The 20,490-nt window shown below is 40.3% G+C and overlaps 2 protein-coding genes across 2 annotated transcripts; both read right to left on the minus strand.

The window, feature by feature from the left end:
* Positions 1-4,429, minus strand: LOC120720068 (extracellular calcium-sensing receptor-like). The gene is made up of 8 exons (XM_040009691.1): positions 4,245-4,429; positions 3,680-3,974; positions 3,256-3,545; positions 2,736-3,031; positions 2,364-2,569; positions 2,004-2,225; positions 1,782-1,905; positions 1-1,656 (listed from the first exon to the last, which is right to left on the minus strand). The coding sequence occupies exons 1-8, from the start codon at positions 4,349-4,351 to the stop codon at positions 752-754; spliced, it is 2,445 nt and encodes an 814-aa protein (XP_039865625.1). The 5' UTR covers positions 4,352-4,429; the 3' UTR covers positions 1-751.
* A 7,369-nt stretch (positions 4,430-11,798) lies between these two features.
* On the minus strand, positions 11,799-15,890 carry LOC120719895 (extracellular calcium-sensing receptor-like). The gene is made up of 8 exons (XM_040009457.1): positions 15,442-15,890; positions 14,735-15,029; positions 14,343-14,632; positions 13,886-14,181; positions 13,359-13,567; positions 13,029-13,250; positions 12,814-12,937; positions 11,799-12,703 (listed from the first exon to the last, which is right to left on the minus strand). Exons 1-8 carry the CDS (start codon positions 15,738-15,740, stop codon positions 11,799-11,801), a joined length of 2,640 nt encoding a protein of 879 aa, XP_039865391.1. The 5' UTR covers positions 15,741-15,890.
* Positions 15,891-20,490: the final 4,600 nt, after the last annotated feature.

The following is a 20,490-nucleotide window of genomic DNA, read 5'->3' on the forward strand; positions in this document are numbered from 1 at the left end:
ATGGTTGCAATCACAGCATTGTAAGATGGTGAAAAATGTAACCTTGGGCCTCCTCCTCAATTCAGAGATGTTCTTTCCCTTTTTGCATAAATGGCCTCCTTGACTCCTCGCTCCAACAGCGTTCCTCCCTATCCAGGATGTGAAAATTCTCATCATTAAAAGTAGCTCTTCAGTGTTGTGCCATCCGCTTAAACAGAGGATGTCTGATTTCCCCGATGTATAAATCATGGCAAATCTCCTGGCACTTAGGGGTTTTCACTTAGGTAGCAGTTGTCCTTCTTCTCTCCTTTATTGCCTGGAGCATTCTTTAGGTGCCTTCCCAGATTTGACAAATGTACAGATGGGATAATCACATTTACTCAGGGCTTGCTTGATATGATGTTCACTTGATCCAGCTGTCTTAGCTAATTATGGGCTAACCTCCGTTTTATCAAAAAAATCCTTAAAAGAGTAGTTGCAAAACAGCTAACTGATCATCTGCAGAGGGATGGTTCAAACAATATCAAACAACTTAAAAAAGGACTCAGAACAAGATACTGTTATCATGAAATGTGACTTTTATTTTTGTGCCTTGAAAAAAAATTGACCTTAATCAATTGCATTGAAAAATAGTAAATGTTTCAAAAATTGACATTTTGAAAATCTTAACGTAAATATTTGATTTCACTTAAAACTGAAAATCAAGTGATTTGCTGATTGTGTTGAAGGTGTATATTTTGAAACTACTGTTGCCATTTTAAGTGCGAAACCTCTAAATCCTATCCTTAGTCATGACATATTTCTTGGTGTTCTTCTCAGGCTTAAAAATTATGATGAAACACTTTGGAGCAAATATACACAGCATTAGTCCAAAGCTGGAGGCCAGAATGGCAAAAATTTCCACAACTACAGTGAATTTCCCAGGAGAACTGACATATGCTGGGATAAAGGTAATCCACACTGCACAGAATATCAACATGCTGAAGGTGATAAGCTTGGCTTCATTAAAATTGTCAGGTAATTTGCGGGCTAAGACAGCTAAAACAAAACAAAAGGCAGCAAGTAGGCCTATGTAACCGAGAACAGCCCAGAAGCCTACAGCAGAGCCTAATGCACATTCCAGGATTATTTTCTCCTTGTATGTGGTTAGATTTTTAATTGGGAATGGAGGGCTAAGTACCAACCATACAGTACATATTAAAACTTGAATAAAGGTGAAAGACACAACAGTCATTCTTTGTTGTGGAGGACCAAACCATTTCATCACATTGCTACCTGGAAGTGTAGCTTTAAAAGCCATTAAGACCACTATAGTTTTTCCAAGTACACAGGAGATACAGAGTACAAAGGTGATCCCAAACGCAGTGTGACGCAGCATGCAGGACCACTCTGATGGTGCTCCAATGAAAGTTAATGAACATAAGAAACACAGAGTCAGTGAGATGAGCAGCAGGAAGCTCAGCTCAGAGTTGTTGGCTCGGACAATTGGAGATGTCCTGTGATGAAAGAATACAGCTCCAGTCATAATGGCCAGACAGGCACCCAGAACTGAGAGTGTAGCCAAGATAATTCCTAGGATGTCTTGAAATGAAAGAAATTCTACAGGCTTAGGGATACAAGTGTCTCTCTTTCTATTAGGCCAGAATTCCTTGTGACATGGTAAACAATCAGCCGAATCTGATTGAAATAAATACATAAATTAAAAACAAGAATTATAAGAATTGTAATATTTTAATCATTCATATTATTGTAGATATCCACCCTATCACATTTTACATGCATGGGCAAAAATTTTATTTTACCTGTAATATTATTTATCTCTCCCTCAGGACACGGTATACAGTCATAGCAGCAGATGGGTTTTCCTTTCTGCAGCACTTTACGAGTTCCTGGAGGACAACTGGCACTGCACACTGACACTGGCACCTGTCAAGACATAGAGGCTACATAATAACTGCAAATTTTTGCTATCATTATGTTAACCAAAGTTTTATTTGCCAAACTCTTGTCCTTTTACTCGTTACTTTTGTGCTACCCTCCATCCAGTTTATGCTTCTGTTAATCTGGAACTCCTGGCCTGCTGGCAGTGATGCATCATACAACCCTACAGTTACTATCTCAGTTATGCCAGTCTCACTTTTCCGCCAGTTAACCAACTCATAAATAGCCACAGGATCCCCATTAGCGTTAAATGACACATCATATCTGTTTTGGGAAAAATTTACTTTCTTCATCTGAGTCAAAACCTGTGAAATTGTAAAAACACAAAAAGGGAGGGGAAAGAAAGAAAGAACAACAGCAAAAATTAATTCATATTTGATTTCATTCAATGTACATTAGAGATAACAAAAAACATTAACACGGACTTGTTCATTTCAACTGACCTGTTTAGACTCTAACTTGGTTAGTTTTCTACACTGAGCTGTGACATTTTTTCCATGGCACACTGCATTATGGATGGCATGTGCTATTGCATACACAGCCTTGTACACCATGTTAGTAATTCTGAGCTGAGATGTGTCAGTGTATTGGCTTTGGAGATTCTGTATATCTTCAGTTCCATTACACATATTCATGTCTCCAACAGCACCTAAAACATGAACAGATGTTTATACTATTAAAAGTCAAAACAAATTTCAGACCTCTCTTATTTGATGCATTTAACCAATCAAGTTAGCATTTATCACTGACAGTAAATCAGAACAGTTCCAATGGTGAAATTCTATGAGTAACCAAATTTGTTGAATTAAAGTTACTTTTTTTCATTTTGCAGTTGAATTCATCCTCCCAGAACTCAGTAAGCACTGCAGAGGCAGCAACTTGAGAGGGTGAGAGATTGAATAGAAACTCTCTGAGACCTGGGATTACAGATTTCTGAATCCCAAATCCAATGGCCCCAGCACAGAAACTGAATTTTGTTAATTCTGGACTGGTTACCCATGACTCACTGCCTATCCACTGGCGACGTGGAAAAGGCTCACGTGATAGTTCCTTCAACAGGATCCTCATGTCTCCTAAAGCTGCAAATGCCACAATAACCATAGCTGTGGACCTTGAGAGACAACATAATATATTAGAAAGATTTTCAACTATATTTATTTAAGTAAGTTATTGATAAATGGTAAATTGATGGGTTCATATATAGCACTTTTCTACTATACCTGACTAGTCAAAAAACTTTATACAACATATTATTGTGGTATTTGACAGCATAAAATATTTATCTTTAGGAGAATAAATTAATTGCCACACAAGTCATTTCTGTCATGTAGAAACCTGCGGATAACATCTGCTACTCTCTGGATCCTGCTCTGTGGGTGGGACCGATAGAAGGATACGGAGTATTCCACACAGATCCCCTCTTTCTGTGCTGCTTGTAGAAAAGATGCCATGCCATTATTTCCATAATCTGAATCTGACCGGACAGCACCTATCCAAGTCCAGCCAAACTGTTTTACCAGCTTTGCTAGTGCACCAGCTTGAAACTGGTCACTGGGGATTGTTCTGAAAAAATTCGGGTACTGCTGCTTGTCAGACAAGCATGCACATGTGGCAAAGTAGCTCACCTAAAGTGATAAAACAAAACAAAAATCGAATAAATTGATTAATTAATATAGCAGGGTAAAAATGTACTGCAGTGTTAAAGTCATGCACAGGCATATTTTAAAGTCAAACTTTATCCAGAAATTCAAATATTTACTTGAGGAACGTTAAAAGAACTGATGACTCGTGACAAGCTGATGGATGGTGTAGACCCAGACTCACCAACAACAGCCATCACCATACCAGATTGGGAGCAGTTATTGCCAATGTAAAACACAGGGTCCAAGCTATTTAAAAATTGAAATGCCACATGCACCGTCACAAGCACTGATGCACATGAATCATAGATCTGATACCCCAGTTTGATTCCAGGCAACAGCTCTGTGTTGTTGTTAATCTGTTCGATGGCAAAGACCATTGCACGTGAAAAGCGCAGCTCACGTGTATTAATGCTGGAGACAGATAATTATGTCACTGTTATAATTTGAATCAGGTTAAATTACAACAGAACAGAACAGAATATACAGTCTAGGAAGATTTGCAGTTTGCAGCTATTTAACATTTATTCATTGTAATTTTTTTAATCAAAGGTTACATTAGAAATTATTTTCAGCGCACAGTTATGGAAAATCAGTAGAAAATAGGCACTAATGGATCTTGAGCATAACGTTAGAATATTTTTTTCCTCACACAGAAACAACATACTTCTCTCTCTTACTGACCTCCCTTTGCATCTTACTGGCTCAGGCATGGTGGTGTAGTTACTGTCAACTGTGTGAATGTAGGAGTGAATGGAAAAAATACCACCAATAATGTAGTCTCCATCCATTGAGAATGCAGGTGGACGAGTGCTATTCTGCAGCTTGCATTTTACAGGTGAATCCGCAGTATCAACCTGATCATCTATAAGTGTAATCTTTTGATTGAAAGGATCTAAGGACACACCCAAGGCAAGAGCTGTGGTCAGGTGAAACAAACAAAAAGTCATAATCAAACTAACAAAATGAGCTGCTATCTCCATCCCTGCTTGATGTCAGGTGTCTGTATATGGGTGTAAGTGTGTTTACACTGGTTTTTATAGGTCTTAAGACAAAAGTCTTTTGTTCTACCCCTAAAGAGGACATGCCCATTACTGAGATGCCTTTGATTAAATCTTTATGTTCTATGATCTATGCATAAATAATTTCTACTGGTCATATCCAGTGTTGGGTAAGTTACTTTAAATTAGTAACTTAGTTACATTACTAGTTACTTCTATCAAAAGTAACTCAGTTACTTCAAGTTACTCGTTACTTTCAGAGTAACTAGTTACTAGGGAAAGTAGCTTTGGTTTTACTCAGAATTCTCTTGTTAATGTGTTGCTTCCGTAACTGGATACCCAGTAAGATTGCCAGTCTTCTAGCTTGCTTACTTGCCACAAGTGCACTGTGCCACCTACCAATAGAAAGGAAAAAATAATGTGCACATTTCCACGAGAGAAATCCCACACCTGATTCTATCCTAGCCTGCTTTTTACATCCAACACTGCAGTCGTCGTGCTTTCGATTGTACTCAGAACTCGGAAATTCTGCCTTCTGAATAGGAAGATGTAGGTAACACCAGACTGCAGATGAGCTGCATACAGAGCTGGACTGGGACAAAAAAAATCGTCCCGGGCATTTTGACTAGACCATTATAGGAAAAATCATAAAGCCTTTGAATGAAAATAAACACTGCTGTGACAGTGATGTACACTGTTCTGATGGTATATATGTATCAATCTATCAATTGTTTGTTGTAAGACTCGGATAATTATTTTTTTAAAAGTGAGACATTTTAAATGAGAATAAGAAAGTATTTCCTTGTGCCCCCCTTTCCCTTTTAATTCCCTACATGGACCCCTGGCAACACTTTGCTAGACCCGCCCCTGCACAGTTACCAGCTGTCAGCTACTTAGAAAAGGATCCTGGTGTTATTTGTCTCTCAGAAACAGTTCATAACTTCCCTTCAACTCATTCATGTCACCTAAAAGGTAAACCTGTTTCTCCATCACCTGTTCAGCTCTGATGATCCAGTAAGTACATCTCCTGGTTTCATCTTCATGTTTCCCACTCACCACATATTCAAACCGATATCATGACCAGCAGGTTTACAGCTGTGGCTCCAGCAAACATCAGCTGATACTAGAAATTAATATTAAATAGATTCTAACAACAGCTGATCAAGCTTAAACGTGCTGCTGTTGTTTACCGCGACATCCGCTGGTTTCCTCTTTCTGGCGCAAAGTGGGCAATAAACAAACAAGAGAGAAAAGCCGATCAGCTGATCATTGATCAGTTTCATGATTAAAGTAGAAACAGGAGAGGGAGGGGAGAGAATGAGAGAAGAAGAGGCAGCTGTGCGGCAAAGACACAGAATAACTCCAGCTTTGTGTCTTTTTCATTGTAGCTGAAGTCCGGGACAAACTGTGTTCCTTTTCACCTCAATACGAAACGCATAATATTTTCTCTGAATACGAGACGATTCTGTTTTTTACGGGACGGTTGGCAACTCTAATAATTAACCTTATGAACAAAATAAAGTTCAACATCAGTAACATAGCACCCACCCAGCTGTATAGAAACTCTGTCATGCTAGCTAGCACGCAGTACGAAAAAGTCAGCATAACGAAAATAAACTCCACCTAAACTTGGTTCATATCTGACCCAGATGGACTGCAGGTTATAACTTCTTACCTGAAGTTCAGTTCATCTGACACTCTCGGACCAGCGGTCGCTTCGGGTCTCTCCTCTTGCCTCCCTTTTCCTTCATCCACCTGCTGGCTTCCACCACTTGCTAATGTTATTGAATATGTGGAAGCTCCGCGATAGCCACCACACGAAGTAACGAATAACGAGCCTATCTAAATCCCAGTAACGAGTAACGCTTTCCTGGTTTTGGCATAATAACTAGTTACCGTGCTCGTTACCACAATAATAACGTAGTTACTGTAACGCGTTACTTAATAACGCGTTAGTCCCAACACTGGTCATATCTTATCTCATACTGGTTCTCCTCCAGTAAACTATTTCTCTATTTAAATATGATTTTCTGGGTTCTAAATAGTTGTTTGTAACAATAATAAATTTCGATTCATTGCTTCACTTCAGTTATTTTAAAAATACAATACAGAGAATTTGTTATAATGCTATAAAAAAAAGTTTAAAATTAATTTCTCTGGAATTAGAATTAAAAACAGACAAATTTTAAGAGTAAATGTTTGCTGGCAAACACTGGTCAAGCAAAACATGATCCCCCACCCATTTCTTTGTTTGTAATATGCAAAAAAAAACATGTTTTAAATTCTCGATGATACAATATACATTTAATATTAATTTAATGTGATCCTGGCTACAGTCTCAGTTCTGGTTATAGTAAAGTGAACAAAACCATGTCCCCCATCAAACCCCCAAATATGTTAGTATGTCTGTGAAGGTTCTCTGTCATCCAGGTCATTGTAGTCTAGGAGCTTGGAAAGAAAAGCGTCTGGACTTCTTTAAGTTGCTTTAAGACATTTCACCTCTCATCCAAGAAGCTTCTTCAGGTCTAAGAAGGGCACGTCCCATAGGGGACGTGCCCTATGGGAGTGTCCCCAAAGAGGGACATGAACCCCATGTTGATCCTCTACATAATCACACGAGCCAAGGTGTGAAAATGGGTGTGGGTCACAATCAGCCAAGGTTTCGGGTGAACCCACTGTGAAACCTAGCCCCACCCTAGCATGTGATTTCCTGATGTCCAAAGGACGTTAAGGCGTCTGGGAGGGAATCTCGAAAATGGATTAAAGATGGCAAACAGTGCGTGCCGTAAACCATTGCCTCTGTTCAAAGATAGTCGTTTACAGTAGACATAGATGGCTTCTTTCACTCCTCTTTCAAACCATCTGTCTTCTCTGTCCAAAATGTGAAGATTGGCATCCTCGAAAGAGTGACCTTTGTCCTTAAGATGCAGATGACACCCCAGTCTTGTCCTGTTGACGTGGCTCTTCTATGTTGTGCCATGCATTTAATGTAGAGGGCTGAGCATTCCTTGCTACACTGTACAACATATGCTCCGTTACTAAGTTTGTGTTTAGGACTTCTGTCTTCTCAAGCTTCTCGTGCTGCTTCTTCCTGATGTTGCTATCATTCAGAACTGGTACATCTATCACTACGACCGTTTTCTTCTGTTTGTATACCACCTCTACGTCCAGTTGATTAGTCACCACCATTTTGTTCATCTGTATCTGGAAGTCCCACAGGACTTCTTACAGGACCCTTAGCATTGTCATTTTCCACCACCCTAGGGGTGTCTCCCAGTTTGACCTTGGGACTTCCAGGCCATATTCGGCACAGATGTTTCTGTATACTATGCCAGCCATTTGGTTATTGCGTTTCATGTATGCCCTGCCTGCTAGCATCTTGCACCCTGCTATTGTGTGCTGGATTGTCTCGGGGCATCTTTACACAGCCTGCACCTGGGGTCTTGCCTGGTGTGATAGACCCCAGCCTCTATGGAGCTTGTGCTCAGAGCTTGTTTCTGTGCTGCCACGATTAGTGCTTCTGTGCTGTTTTTCAGTCCAGCTTTGTCCAGCCACTGGTAGGATTTCTGGATGTTGGCCACCTCCTCTATCTGCCGGTGGTACATACCATGCAGGAACCTTTCTTGGGTTTCTGCTGCCTGAGGTATTCACTGAGCACGCGGTCAGTTGGGGCCATCTTGCTGATGTATTTGTGAAAGTTCGTTGCCTCATCCTGGACTGTGATGCTGCCACTCACTAGTCCCCGGCCTCCTTTCCACTTAGCATGCAGCTTCAGGGTGCTGGACTTAGGGTGAAACCCTCCATGCATGATAAGCAGCTTCTTGGTCTTGATGCCAGTGGCTTCTATCTCCTCCCCCTGGGGGTTCTGGAGGATCAGGACGGTCCGTCCTTCGGTTAGCCATTCCGCGTGTCTCTTGTCAACTAGTAGCTCATTTGTGCTGCCAGGCACTGATGGAGAGCAGTCAGTCTCTTCAGCCAGTAGACATGAACCATGTTGGGGCCTGGTGCTGTCCAACTCTTCAAACTAGAGAGCCTTTCTTGGATGTCTGTCACTGTGATGATTACAGGACCCTGTACAGGGAGGTTGCTGTGGTCTGCTCTCAGATCCACTAGCCACAGAGCATTGCTCTTATGGGTTGCATCCTTTTCTATGCCCTTCCAATATTGATCTGTCTCCGTCTGTACTTCTTAGGCACCTTCTTTGTCGCACCTTTCTGCAGCTCCAATAGCTGGCTAACCTCTCTCCATGCTACCTTGATCTTAGACTCTAATCTCCTTCTCCATGGAGGGTACTGCTCCTTATAGCTGTTCAACTTATAACTCATTGATCACTGCTGCCGTGACGTAATGGTAATGGTGACGGTAGGTATTGTCTGTAGTGCTGCATTCAAATGAGACACGCCCATAAGATCTTGTGGGATTTCAAGATACAGACATTAACCCTTTCAGACCTACCATAGAACCAAGTCTGCCAGAGCTTACTTTATATTTTTACATGCTGTGGAGCCATTTTTGGGAGCATTTCAAGTTGCTATACAACCATTATAGCCCAAATTTTAATAATATGTATCCATTAAGTCCATAGTAACTACATAAATTGCAAAAAAGTGCAATAAACTACAAAAAATTTGAAAATCGTTTTTGTTTTTTTTTACATATATTTCTACTTAGAGAAATTTAAGAGGTTTATCCCTCAAAACTTTAAATACAAAAAAGTTGCAAAAACAGTTTACAACAACAGGAAATTTATTTTGAGTGTCTTTATAGTTTTATTTTTGAGATACACCAATTTTTATATACTGCAGAAAAAACAAAAAACAATCCTATAATGTAAATTTGCAGAGAAAACAGCATGGGCATAAAAATAAACTATTTAAAGCAGTGCAATTTGAGTTCTAAGCATCCCAGAAACTATTCAGAAAAGCATAAAGTCAAACATGACTTTTAAAAACACCGGTAAAGGCTTATAAGGCCTACAAGTAAAAAACTACATTTTCCACAAAAATGATGTCACTTCCGGTTTCAGGGAGGTAATGGCGGACATGCGATAGTTCGCACTGACGTCTATTTCAATATAGGAAGTGTTCCGAACAGCTGATCGGATCGGCAAAGCGTGTTTCTGGAATATTATGTTTTTGTTCCTGCAAGCGCTTTTTATGCAATTTTTGCAAAGCTTTATGTGGAAGGAAACCATGAACTAGGACAAGCTGATGGCATAAGATGTAAGTACAACTCATCTGGTTTCATATGCAAAAAAAATTATTGCACTAGCTTATGTGGTTCCGGTTCTACCAGGATTTAAAAATAGTTCCGCAAAACAGAGCGTGCCGCTCCCACCGGCTTTAAAGGGTTAATGCATGAAGGAGCATTTCCGCAGGTCCTTCCACCCTGCAGCTGTCAGACTGTACAATCAAAACTGCTCCCAACAAACATAAATGTTTACATCAGCGCTGTACTTTGCACTAATCAATCGAACAACTACAACTGTTAGAACTTGCAAATTACTTTTCTCAGTTTATATATACTAACTTATTGGAAGTGACATGTCTACTTTTTAACGCACAGGTACAATACACAATCTGTACTTTTCTAATTATTCTTAACTATTTAAACATCTTTCAGTATCCTACTCTGTTTGCACACTACAACCTGGGTTTACCACTTATCTGTACTTTAATTTTAATAACTGTACAGTACTGTTTTGGTAACTATTGTCCATGATGTAAATATGTTTATTTTGTGTGTTTTCGTTCTATGTTCTGTGTCCTATTCTGTTTCTATATGTGGTTTTTTGTGATGTTACAACCAAACTTCCCCCGTTGGACAAGGACTATTCTATTCTATTCTATTCTATTCTATTCTTTAACAAACTGGCCATGGCTAACCAACCGGACGTAGTAGTGGTGGACAAGCAGAGCTCTGGGTGGCTTTTATTTTGCAAAGAAAAAATGGAAGTGTCTTAGTTTTACAATACTAAATTATTAGTATAATAATTTATACTAATAAATAATTTCTTAATTATAAAATAATTAAGAAATCTAAAACAAGTATTATTTGACATAAAACAATTTCCCTGTTTTTGTTAAAAATGTCCCTTTTTTTGTTCACATTTCAATTAAATTCTTGTCATATTTCATTGAATGCAAACAAAGAAACAAACCAAAAACAATGAAACAAACAAACAAAAGCAAACAAACAGTGATGGGTCAGTATTTGCTATATAATGGTACTACATAATGTTTCTGTTGTTTGACACACAGCACAGATAAACAGTAACAAAGATTTCATGTTTATATGAAATACTTTGAAATAAACCAACCCTTTTCTGTATCTATACAGCAGAGGAATGAACTGTACTTCGACCTTACCACAGTGACAAATTCAAACGCAGTCTAACTTTCGATCACTTTTCCTCATTTATGTTTAAATGACATATGTACACCTACCACCGTGGTTAAGTAGCCTTAGAAACAAATAACTTCAACATATACATGCATTTTGGGCTTGTGCATGACCAATGTACTCCAGCACTTAAACAAACAGAGCTATACCTCTGCCTCTGGAACTCACTATACTTTCAACCCTGGTTAATACCCTAACTATATGCTGTGCTTGAGTGAACACTGATTTAGAGATTGGTTTAATGCCATGGCAGTCTTTTGTTTTGTAAATGTTGCTATGCAATTTTCTGGTAGGTGAATTTGTGGTAGGTACTGCTTTGCTTTGGGAAGCTACAGCCGTGCACTTGCTTGTGCAACATTTAGATGTGTGGTAAATTTCAAAGTAGCATCCACATGCAAACACAGGGTTTCCCAGTGGAAACCAATGAATTCATTATAATTAAATTCCAAGCATAAACATATACCATGGCAAACTTTACTCATTTCACATTACATTTATGCTGGTAATTTTTCCCTTAGCTTTTGATACAAATGGAAATATTATAAGCAATGGTATCTAACCACTGAGAAAAAACTCTGGACAAAATCATGTTTACATGGGATCATGAATTTATTTAGATTCTTAACTTTGGAATAATTATTCTTACATTAAGAAATACAGGTATAAATAATGTATAATTGAATAACATTATATGTATATTAAGAAATTATTCACAGAAAGAATTATAATTATTTAATTTAAATAACAACTAAAACTAAAGAATTTTATTATATACTATTATGTAAACTGTAAAATGTCTGCTTGCAATAGTAACCATTTTTGAAACAAGGATATACTATGATTGGTTTTTGTTCATCAAATTTTTCTTGGTGTTCTTCTCGGGCTTAAACAAAATGATAAAACACTTTGGAGCAAATATACACATTATTAGTCCAAAGCTGGAGGACAGAATGGCAAAAATCTCCACAACTACAGTGAATTTCCCAGGAGAGCTGACATATGCTGGGATAAAGGTGATCCACACTGCACAGAATATCAGCATGCTGAAAGTGATGAATTTGGCTTCATTGAAATTATCAGGTAATTTGCGGGCTAACACAGCTAAAACAAAACAAAAGGAGGCAAGTAGGCCTATGTACCCGAGAACAGCCCAGAAGCCTACAGGGGAGCCTAAATCGCATTCCAGTATTATTTTCTCCTTGTATGTGGTTAGATTTTTAATTGGGAATGGAGGGCTAAGTACCAACCATACAGTACATATTAAAACTTGAATAAAGGTGAAAGACACAACAGTCATTCTTTGCTGTGGAGGACCAAACCATTTCATCACATTACTACCTGGAAGTGTTGCTTTAAAAGCCATTAAAACCACTATAGTTTTCCCAAGTACGCAGGAGATACAGAGTACAAAGGTGATCCCAAATGCAGTGTGACGCAGCATGCAGGACCAATCAGATGGTGCTCCAATGAAAGTTAATGAACATAAGAAACACAGAGTCAGTGAGATGAGCAGCAGGAAGCTCAGCTCAGAGTTGTTGGCCCTGACAATTGGAGATGTCCTGTGATAAAAGAATACAGCCCCAGTTATGATGGCCAGACAAGCACCAAGAACTGAAAATGTAGCCAGGATAATCCCTAGGATGTCTTGAAATGAAAGAAATTCTACAGGCTTAGGGATACAAGTGTCTCTCTTTGCATTAGGCCAGAATTCTTTGTGACATGGTAAACAATCAGAAGAATCTAAATGGAAAGAATAAAGAAAATCAGAGAGGGCTTCTTGTAAAATATTCAGTGTTACAGACATTTGCCATAAAGGCATTTTAGGAAATATGGAAATAATTCTTTTCTACCTGTAGTATTACTAATCTCGCCCTCAGGACATGGTATACAATCATAGCAGCAGATGGGTTTTCCTTTCTGCAGCATTTTACGAGTTCCTGGAGGACAACTGGCACTGCACACTGACACCGGCACCTGTAAAAGACATAAAAACAGCAGAATAGATGTAATTATTACAGAGCTGTAATAATTCCATTCTTTAAAGTTTCATTCAGATTGTCATTACTTTTGCGGTACCCTCCATCCAGGTTATGTTTCTATTGATCCGGAACTCTTGGCCCACTGGCAGTGATGCATCGTACAGCCCTACAGATACCATTTTAACATCTCCACTTTTACTTTTTTGCCAGTTAACCAGCTCATAAATTGCTACAGGATCCCCATTATCATTAAATGACATGTCATACCCGTTTTGAGAAAAATTCACTGTTTTCAGCTGATTTAAAACCTGAAAGGATCAGTTAAGACAGGATGAGAGGGGAGAGGGAAAAAAGAAAACAATACTCTAGCATTTTACTATGGGTAATGAAGTCACCGGAACTGATCTTTGACTGACCTGTTTGGACTCTAACCTGGTCAGTTTGTCACACTGAGATGTGATGTTTTTTCTCTGACACACTGCATTATGAATGGCATGTGCTATTGCATACACGGCCTTGTACACCATGTTAGTAATTCTAAGCTGAGATGTGTCAGTATATGGGCTTTGGAGATTCAGTATGTCTTCTTTTCCATCACACACGTTATTCTTTGTAGCAGCAGCACCTACAGATACAGAAAGACAGGGCAGATGATTTCACCATTGAATGAAAAATATTAGATGCCTTCTCTCTGATACATTTAACCAATTATCTTAACATTCAAAATCTGATTTGACAAAGGGTTAAAAAAAACATTGGAACTAAAATACTTGAACTTGACCTAAAAGTCTTTATATCAAGTGAGATTATTTTCACTGATGCATCCTTTTTCAAATTCATATTTCATTATTTTGTGGAAATGGATTTGCTCATGAAGCAGCAGCAGACTTTATAACACCATGAGTTTGTCAGAGTAATTTTAAAACTAAGAACACTTTATTACTTTTTTTCAGTGTGCAGTTGAATGCATCCTCCCAGAACTCCGTAAGCAATGCAGATGCTGCTACTTGAGAGGGAGACAGATTTAGCAGGAAATCTCTGAGACCTGGGATTAAAGACTTTGGAATCCCAAATCCAATGGCCCCAGCACAGAAACTGTACCTCATTAATTCTGGGCTGGTTACCCATGCCTCACTGCCTATCCACTGGCGCGGTGGGGAAGGCTTACGTGAAAGCTCCTCCAACAGGATTGCCATATCCCCTATAGCTGCAAATGCCACAATAACCATAGCTGTAGACCTTGAGAGACAACATAACACATTAGAAGCTTTTTTGTTTTTAACTGTGTAAAATGCAAAGTATCAATCTCAATAACTTACTGTGGAATATGTCACCACAAAACATTTATTTATAAGAATGTAAACTAATCTCCACACAGTTAATATTTGTAATGTGGAAACCTGCGAATAACATCTGCTACTCTCTGGATCCTGCTATGTGGGTGAGTCCGATAGAAAGATACAGAGTATTCCACACAGATCCCCTCTTTTTGTGCTGCTTCTAGAAAAGATGCCATGCCATTATTTCCATAATCCGAATCTGATCGAACAGCACCTATCCAAGTCCAGCCAAAGTGTTTTACCATCTTGGCTAGTGCACCAGCTTGGAACTTATCACTGGGAATTGTTCTGAAAAAATTCGGGTACTGCTGCTTGTCAGACAAGCATGCACATGTGGCAAAGTGGCTCACCTAAAGCAAAAGAGGAAACAAAACTCTTTCAATGACAGCACAATCAAAAATAATTAACATCCATATTTCCAATCTAAAGTTTCCAGAAATTCAAATATTTACCTGGGGAACGTTAAAGGAACTGATGACTCGTGACAAGCTGATGGATGGTGTAGACCCAGACTCACCAACAACAGCCATCACCATACCAGATTGGGAGCAGTTATTGCCAATGTAAAACACAGGGTCCAAGCTATTCAAAAACTGAAATGCCACATGCACCGCCACAAGCACAGATGCACATGAATCATAGATCTGATACCCGAGTTTGATTCCAGGTAGCAGGTCTGTGCTGTTGTTAATCTGTTCAATGGCAAAGATCATTGCACGTGAGAATCGCAGCTCTCGAGATTCCATGCTAGAGACACACAATTATGTTACTGTTAGAATTTAGCCTACAAAAACTTAGGTCAGTTTAAATTTCAAGAAATCACCCTAACAAACAGGCTTTTTTGGACTATGGTCAGATGATCACTGTAATATATCTTTTGATTAAAGGCATGACAGGGTAACCCTGAGCCATTTATTATGAGAAACTAATGTAAAATACAAACAGGAAGTCAAATAATTTTTTATATAAAAATATTAAGTAACACATTTATAAAGCAATTGCTTAACACACTATATAATTTCAGTTTTTAAAACAATAAGCAGAATGTCTATGGATTACTCAGTATTTTTACATATACTAAAATAAAAACAAAGAATTTTCAGCCCAGTACAAAAGCAATGCAACATCCTTTTAGCACCAATTTCTCTCTCTTACTGACCTCCCACTGCATCTTACTGGCTCAGGCATGGTGGTGTAGTTATTGTTAACTGTGTGCACATAGTTGTGAATAGAAAAAATACCACCAATAGTGAAGTCTCCATCCATTGAGAATACAGGTAGACGAGTGCTACCCTGCGGCTTACAATTCACAGATGAAGCCACAGTACCAGCTAGAGCCCCTGTAAGTGGAGTCCTCTGATACAAATCATTTAGAGAAACACCCAAGGCAGCAGCTGAGTTCAGGTGAAACAAACATACAGCCAATACCAGACCAATGAAAGCCACCGCTTTCTCCATCCCTGCTTGATGTCAGGTGTTTCTATATAGCAAGCTTGTGTTCTCACTCATTTTTATAGCTTATCAGACCCACTAGTTTTGGTATAACTTTTCAAAAGATCACGCCCTTACCTAGTAGCCTTTAATTAAGTCTATATGTTCTATGAACTATGGATATAGCAATATGATCATATCTGTTTTCCTCTTGTGAACCATTACCCAATTTGAATATCTTTTCTAATTTAAATTTAGATACACATCTAATTGATTGATTTTAACAATAAGATATTCTATGATTTATTGTTTCACTACAAATATTTAAAAAAATATTCAGGAAATATATCATTCTAAAACTTGGCTCTAAGTTCAATTTAAAGTTCACTGTTATGTAATTTATATTCACAATTGTCATTGGCTGGGTCTCTGACATGCAGTGCCAGCATTTTGAATTTATTTCTGTATTATTGAGTTTCTTATGTTAGGTTTGTGATTATTAGTTCATGTTTTATTCGTATTTAGGGTTAAGCTGAGCTTTAGGTTAGCCATCATTTATCATCTGTCTCCTTGGTTTTTGTGTTTGGTTTCTTGTCTAGTCTAGTCTGTCAAACTTGTGTTGTCATGTCTATGTCTCCATGTTTCCTCGTTTATTTTGAAGGAGTCTTGTCTTCTTTGTCACTGTGTTTAGTTTCACTTAACCTGTGACTGTCACGGCGAGGGAAATGAGCCGTGTGGAACTAATTTCCTCTTGTACTTACCCACTGTAGTGTATATTTCAGTGTTTTTTCTGTAACGCTACCGATCTCCGACTTGTATCCCCATGTAATGTCTGTGTTGTGTGTGTAAGGTCGGGGGGGGGTCCCATTTCACTGCAGGGCAACCTGCATGTGGCGAATAAAGCTTTGATTGATAGATTGATTGATTGATTTATTGATTGATTGATAAAGGAGGATACAAATGGAGGCACTTGTAAAGGTGTGAAGGTGGTTTATTAAACACAAAATAAAAATGGACAAATGGCAAATGGAGGAAGGACTAAACTATACTGGGAACAAACTAACTACTGGACACGAACCTGAACAAGAATGAGAGCAAGCTGAGGCAGACGATGGTTGACAGCAGGGAAAACACACGAGTGAGACATGGTGGATACGCAGACGGACAAGCGACTACAATGACAGAAGACACGACTTAAATACACTTAGAGAAACACAGGTAGATTACACACAGGTGGGGGACACAGTTGGGAGTAATTAACGAGACGAGACAAAAAAAAATCTAATAAGTAAATTTTAAGAGCGGACATTTATTGATATATAGTTGCATTTTCGAAACATGGGTTAAAAAATGGACACAGAGCATGTCTATGAGAATGGACAGATCATGTATAGCAGTATAGATGGGTTTGATTTGATTATACTGATGATAGTAAAGTCAAATCTAAAGCCAAAAAACCCTATATCTGATGCAGCTCCAGAGACGTGTCAAAATTTTCTAAATATTCTTCTATTGTGTTCTCGAGATTTTTAAAAAAATATTTTGTTTTCCTTGATTTGGTTTTACAGTGGGGCAAAAAAGTATTTAGTCAGCCACCGATTGTACAAGTTCCCCCACTTAAAATGATGACAGAGGTCAGTAATTTGCACCAGAGGTACACTTCAACTGTGAGAGACAGAATGTGAAAAAAAAATCCATGAATTCACATGGTAGGATTTGTAAAGAATTTATTCGTAAATTAGGGTGGAAAATAAGTATTTGGTCACCTCAAACAAGGAAAATCTCTGGCTCTCACAGACCTGTAACGTCTTCTGTAAGAAGCTTTTCTGTCCCCCACTCGTTACCTGTATGAATGGCACTTGTTTGAACTCATCATCTGTATAAAAGACACCTGTCCACAGCCTCAAACAGTCAGACTCCAAACTCCGCCATGGCCAAGACCAAAGAGCTTTCGAAGGACACCAGGAAAAGTATTGTAGACCTGCACCAGACTGGGAAGAGTGAATCTACAATAGGCAAGCAGCTTGGTGTGAAAAAAATCAACTGTGGGAGCAATCATCAGAAAATGGAAGACATACAAGACCACTGATAATCTCCCTCGATCTGGGGCTCCACGCAAGATCTCATCCCGTGGGGTCAAAATGATCATGAGAACGGTGAGCAAAGATCCCAGAACCACACGTCACCTGGTGAATGACCTGCAGAGAGCTGGGACCAAAGTAACAAAGGTCACCATCAGTAACACACTACAACGGCAGGGAATCAAATCCCGCAGTGCCAGACGTGTTCCGCTGCCGAAGCCAGTGCATGTCCAGGCCCGTCTGAAGTTTGCCAGAGAGCACATGGATGATACAGCAGAGGATTGGGAGAATGTCATGTGGTCAGATGAAACCAAAGTAGAACTTTTTGGTATAAACTCAACTCGTCGTGTTTGGAGGAAGAAGAATACTGAGTTGCATCCCAAGAACACCATACCTACTGTGAAGCATGGGGGTGGAAACATCATGCTATGGGGCTGTTTTTCTGCCAAGGGGACAGGACGACTGATCCGTGTTAAGGACAGAATGAATGGGGCCATGTATCGTGAGATTTTGAGCCAAAACCTCCTTCCATCAGTGAGAACTTTGAAGATGAAACGAGGCTGGGTCTTCCAACATGACAATGATCCAAAACACACCGCCCGGGCAACAAAGGAGTGGCTCCGTAAGAAGCATTTGAAAGTCCTGGAGTGGCCTAGCCAGTCTCCAGACCTCAACACCATAGAAAATCTGTGGCGGGAGTTGAAAGTCCGTGTTGCTCGGCGACAGCCCCAAAACATCACTGCTCTCGAGAAGATCTGCATGGAGGAATGGGCCAAAATACCAGCTACTGTGTGTGCAAACCTGGTAAAGACCTATAGTAAACGTTTGACCTCTGTTATTGCCAACAAAGGTTATGTTACAAAGTATTGAGTTGTATTTTTGTTATTGACCAAATACTTATTTTCCACCCTAATTCACGAATAAATTCTTTACAAATCCTACCATGTGGATTCATGGATTTTTTTTTCACATTCTGTCTCTCACAGTTGAAGTGTACCTCTGGTGCAAATTACTGACCTCTGTCATCATTTTAAGTGGGGGAACTTGCACAATCGGTGGCTGACTAAATACTTTTTTGCCTCACTGTAAGTGTATATTTTGAGATTTTCATGCCATGATCTAATTGGCTACACATTTCCAAACACAGGGTCAGAAAAAAAAGAAAAGAAAAGAAAAAAAAAGTCTTCGCTCCTAAAACTGGTAATAAACACATTAAAAAGATTATTGTCATGGTCCCTGTGCCCCGCTGGTCAATCCTCTATTGGGCAATATGTTTGTGGTTTGTTTGCTCTCGCCCTCGCTCTCACTCTCTCTCTCTCTCTCGCCACGGCGATGCTCACTGCGGGCTCCCGCTGCTGGCCCACACACCTGCTCATCACCACACCGGCCGCTGATCCCAGCTGATTACTGCACTACTTAGATGGCGAGTCTGCACTAGTCTTCGCTGGATCGTTGAGCTATCAGTGTCAGTCAGACTTGTGTTTCTGCTAACCTGTACTTTGAGAATTTCTTATAATTATCCTGCTAACCCGACGTTTTGTGTGTAGATCGTTTTTGGAACCCGATGCGGAGAGGAGTGATTGAGGGGGAACGTTTTTGTACAGAAAGTGTGGAACACCCTTCTCCCAACCCTGTTTCCCACAGACCCTGGCGACCCGGACCCGTTTCCCCTGCACGTTGTATATAGCCACTTGGTGTATGTGTTCACTGTAAATAAACGCACTGTCCTTCGCTTAAAGGAAAACCCTGGCCTGCGCCTGAGTCTCTTTCGGAAACCTTATCAGAACGATCCAGCCATCATGGACTCAGCAGGACAGGACCCCGTGGGCCGGGCTCTGGCCGCCCAGGAAGCCGCGCTGGCCCGCCATGAACAAATGCTCGGGCAGCTACGGCAGGATGTCGCCGCATTGACCCTGGCGGTGGCGCAGTTAATACCGCTGGAGGGAAATGCGCAACCGGGGAATCCCCAGCCACTCAGCCCGGCTCCCCAGGCGGCACCGCCCGCCGTAGCGTCAGGTAGCTCACCGCGGGTCGGTACGCCGTCTGACGGACCTTTACCCACACCGGAACCATTCTCGGGTGAGTCTGACAAATGTGCCGGATTTTTGGCTCAGGTGTCTCTGACGTTTCGCGAGCTGCAGCGTTTTCATAGCAACGATGGGGCGAACATCACTTATTTAGTTCAACTTCTGAGGGGCCGTGCACTAAAGTGGGCCCAGGTTGTGTTAAACTCTGATCCTGTCATCACCTACGCTGACTTTCTCTCCAAATTTAAGAGTGTGTTTAACCCAGGCACCGGGGCAGAGGCCGCTGCTCTCCGTCTCCTCAACTTCAAACAAGGTAGGAGAAGCATGTCTGAATACGCTATCGACTTCTGGATTCTGGCAGAAGAGGCAGGGTGGAGTCAGGAGGCGCTACGGAGCACGTTGCTGAACAATACCAGAGAAGAATTAAGGGACGAGCTAATCATGCGTGATCTCCCTGCCTCCTTTAATGAGCTAATGTCCCTGTGCATTAAGGTGGATGAGCGGCTACGGGCTCGCCGGTCGCAGCGGAACTACAACTTCCATGAGGCTGCGGGAGTCTCTGGCACCGGCGCCATGGCGGATGCCGGCCCCTCCCGGACTCACGAGAGCGGGGACGGAGAGGAACCCATGCAGCTGGGCGGCTCCCATCTCACCGCGGCGGAGCGCCAG

The sequence above is a fragment of the Simochromis diagramma genome, unplaced genomic scaffold (genome assembly GCF_900408965.1).
Source record: "Simochromis diagramma unplaced genomic scaffold, fSimDia1.1 OVJJ01000344.1, whole genome shotgun sequence".
NCBI lineage: Eukaryota > Metazoa > Chordata > Actinopteri > Cichliformes > Cichlidae > Simochromis > Simochromis diagramma.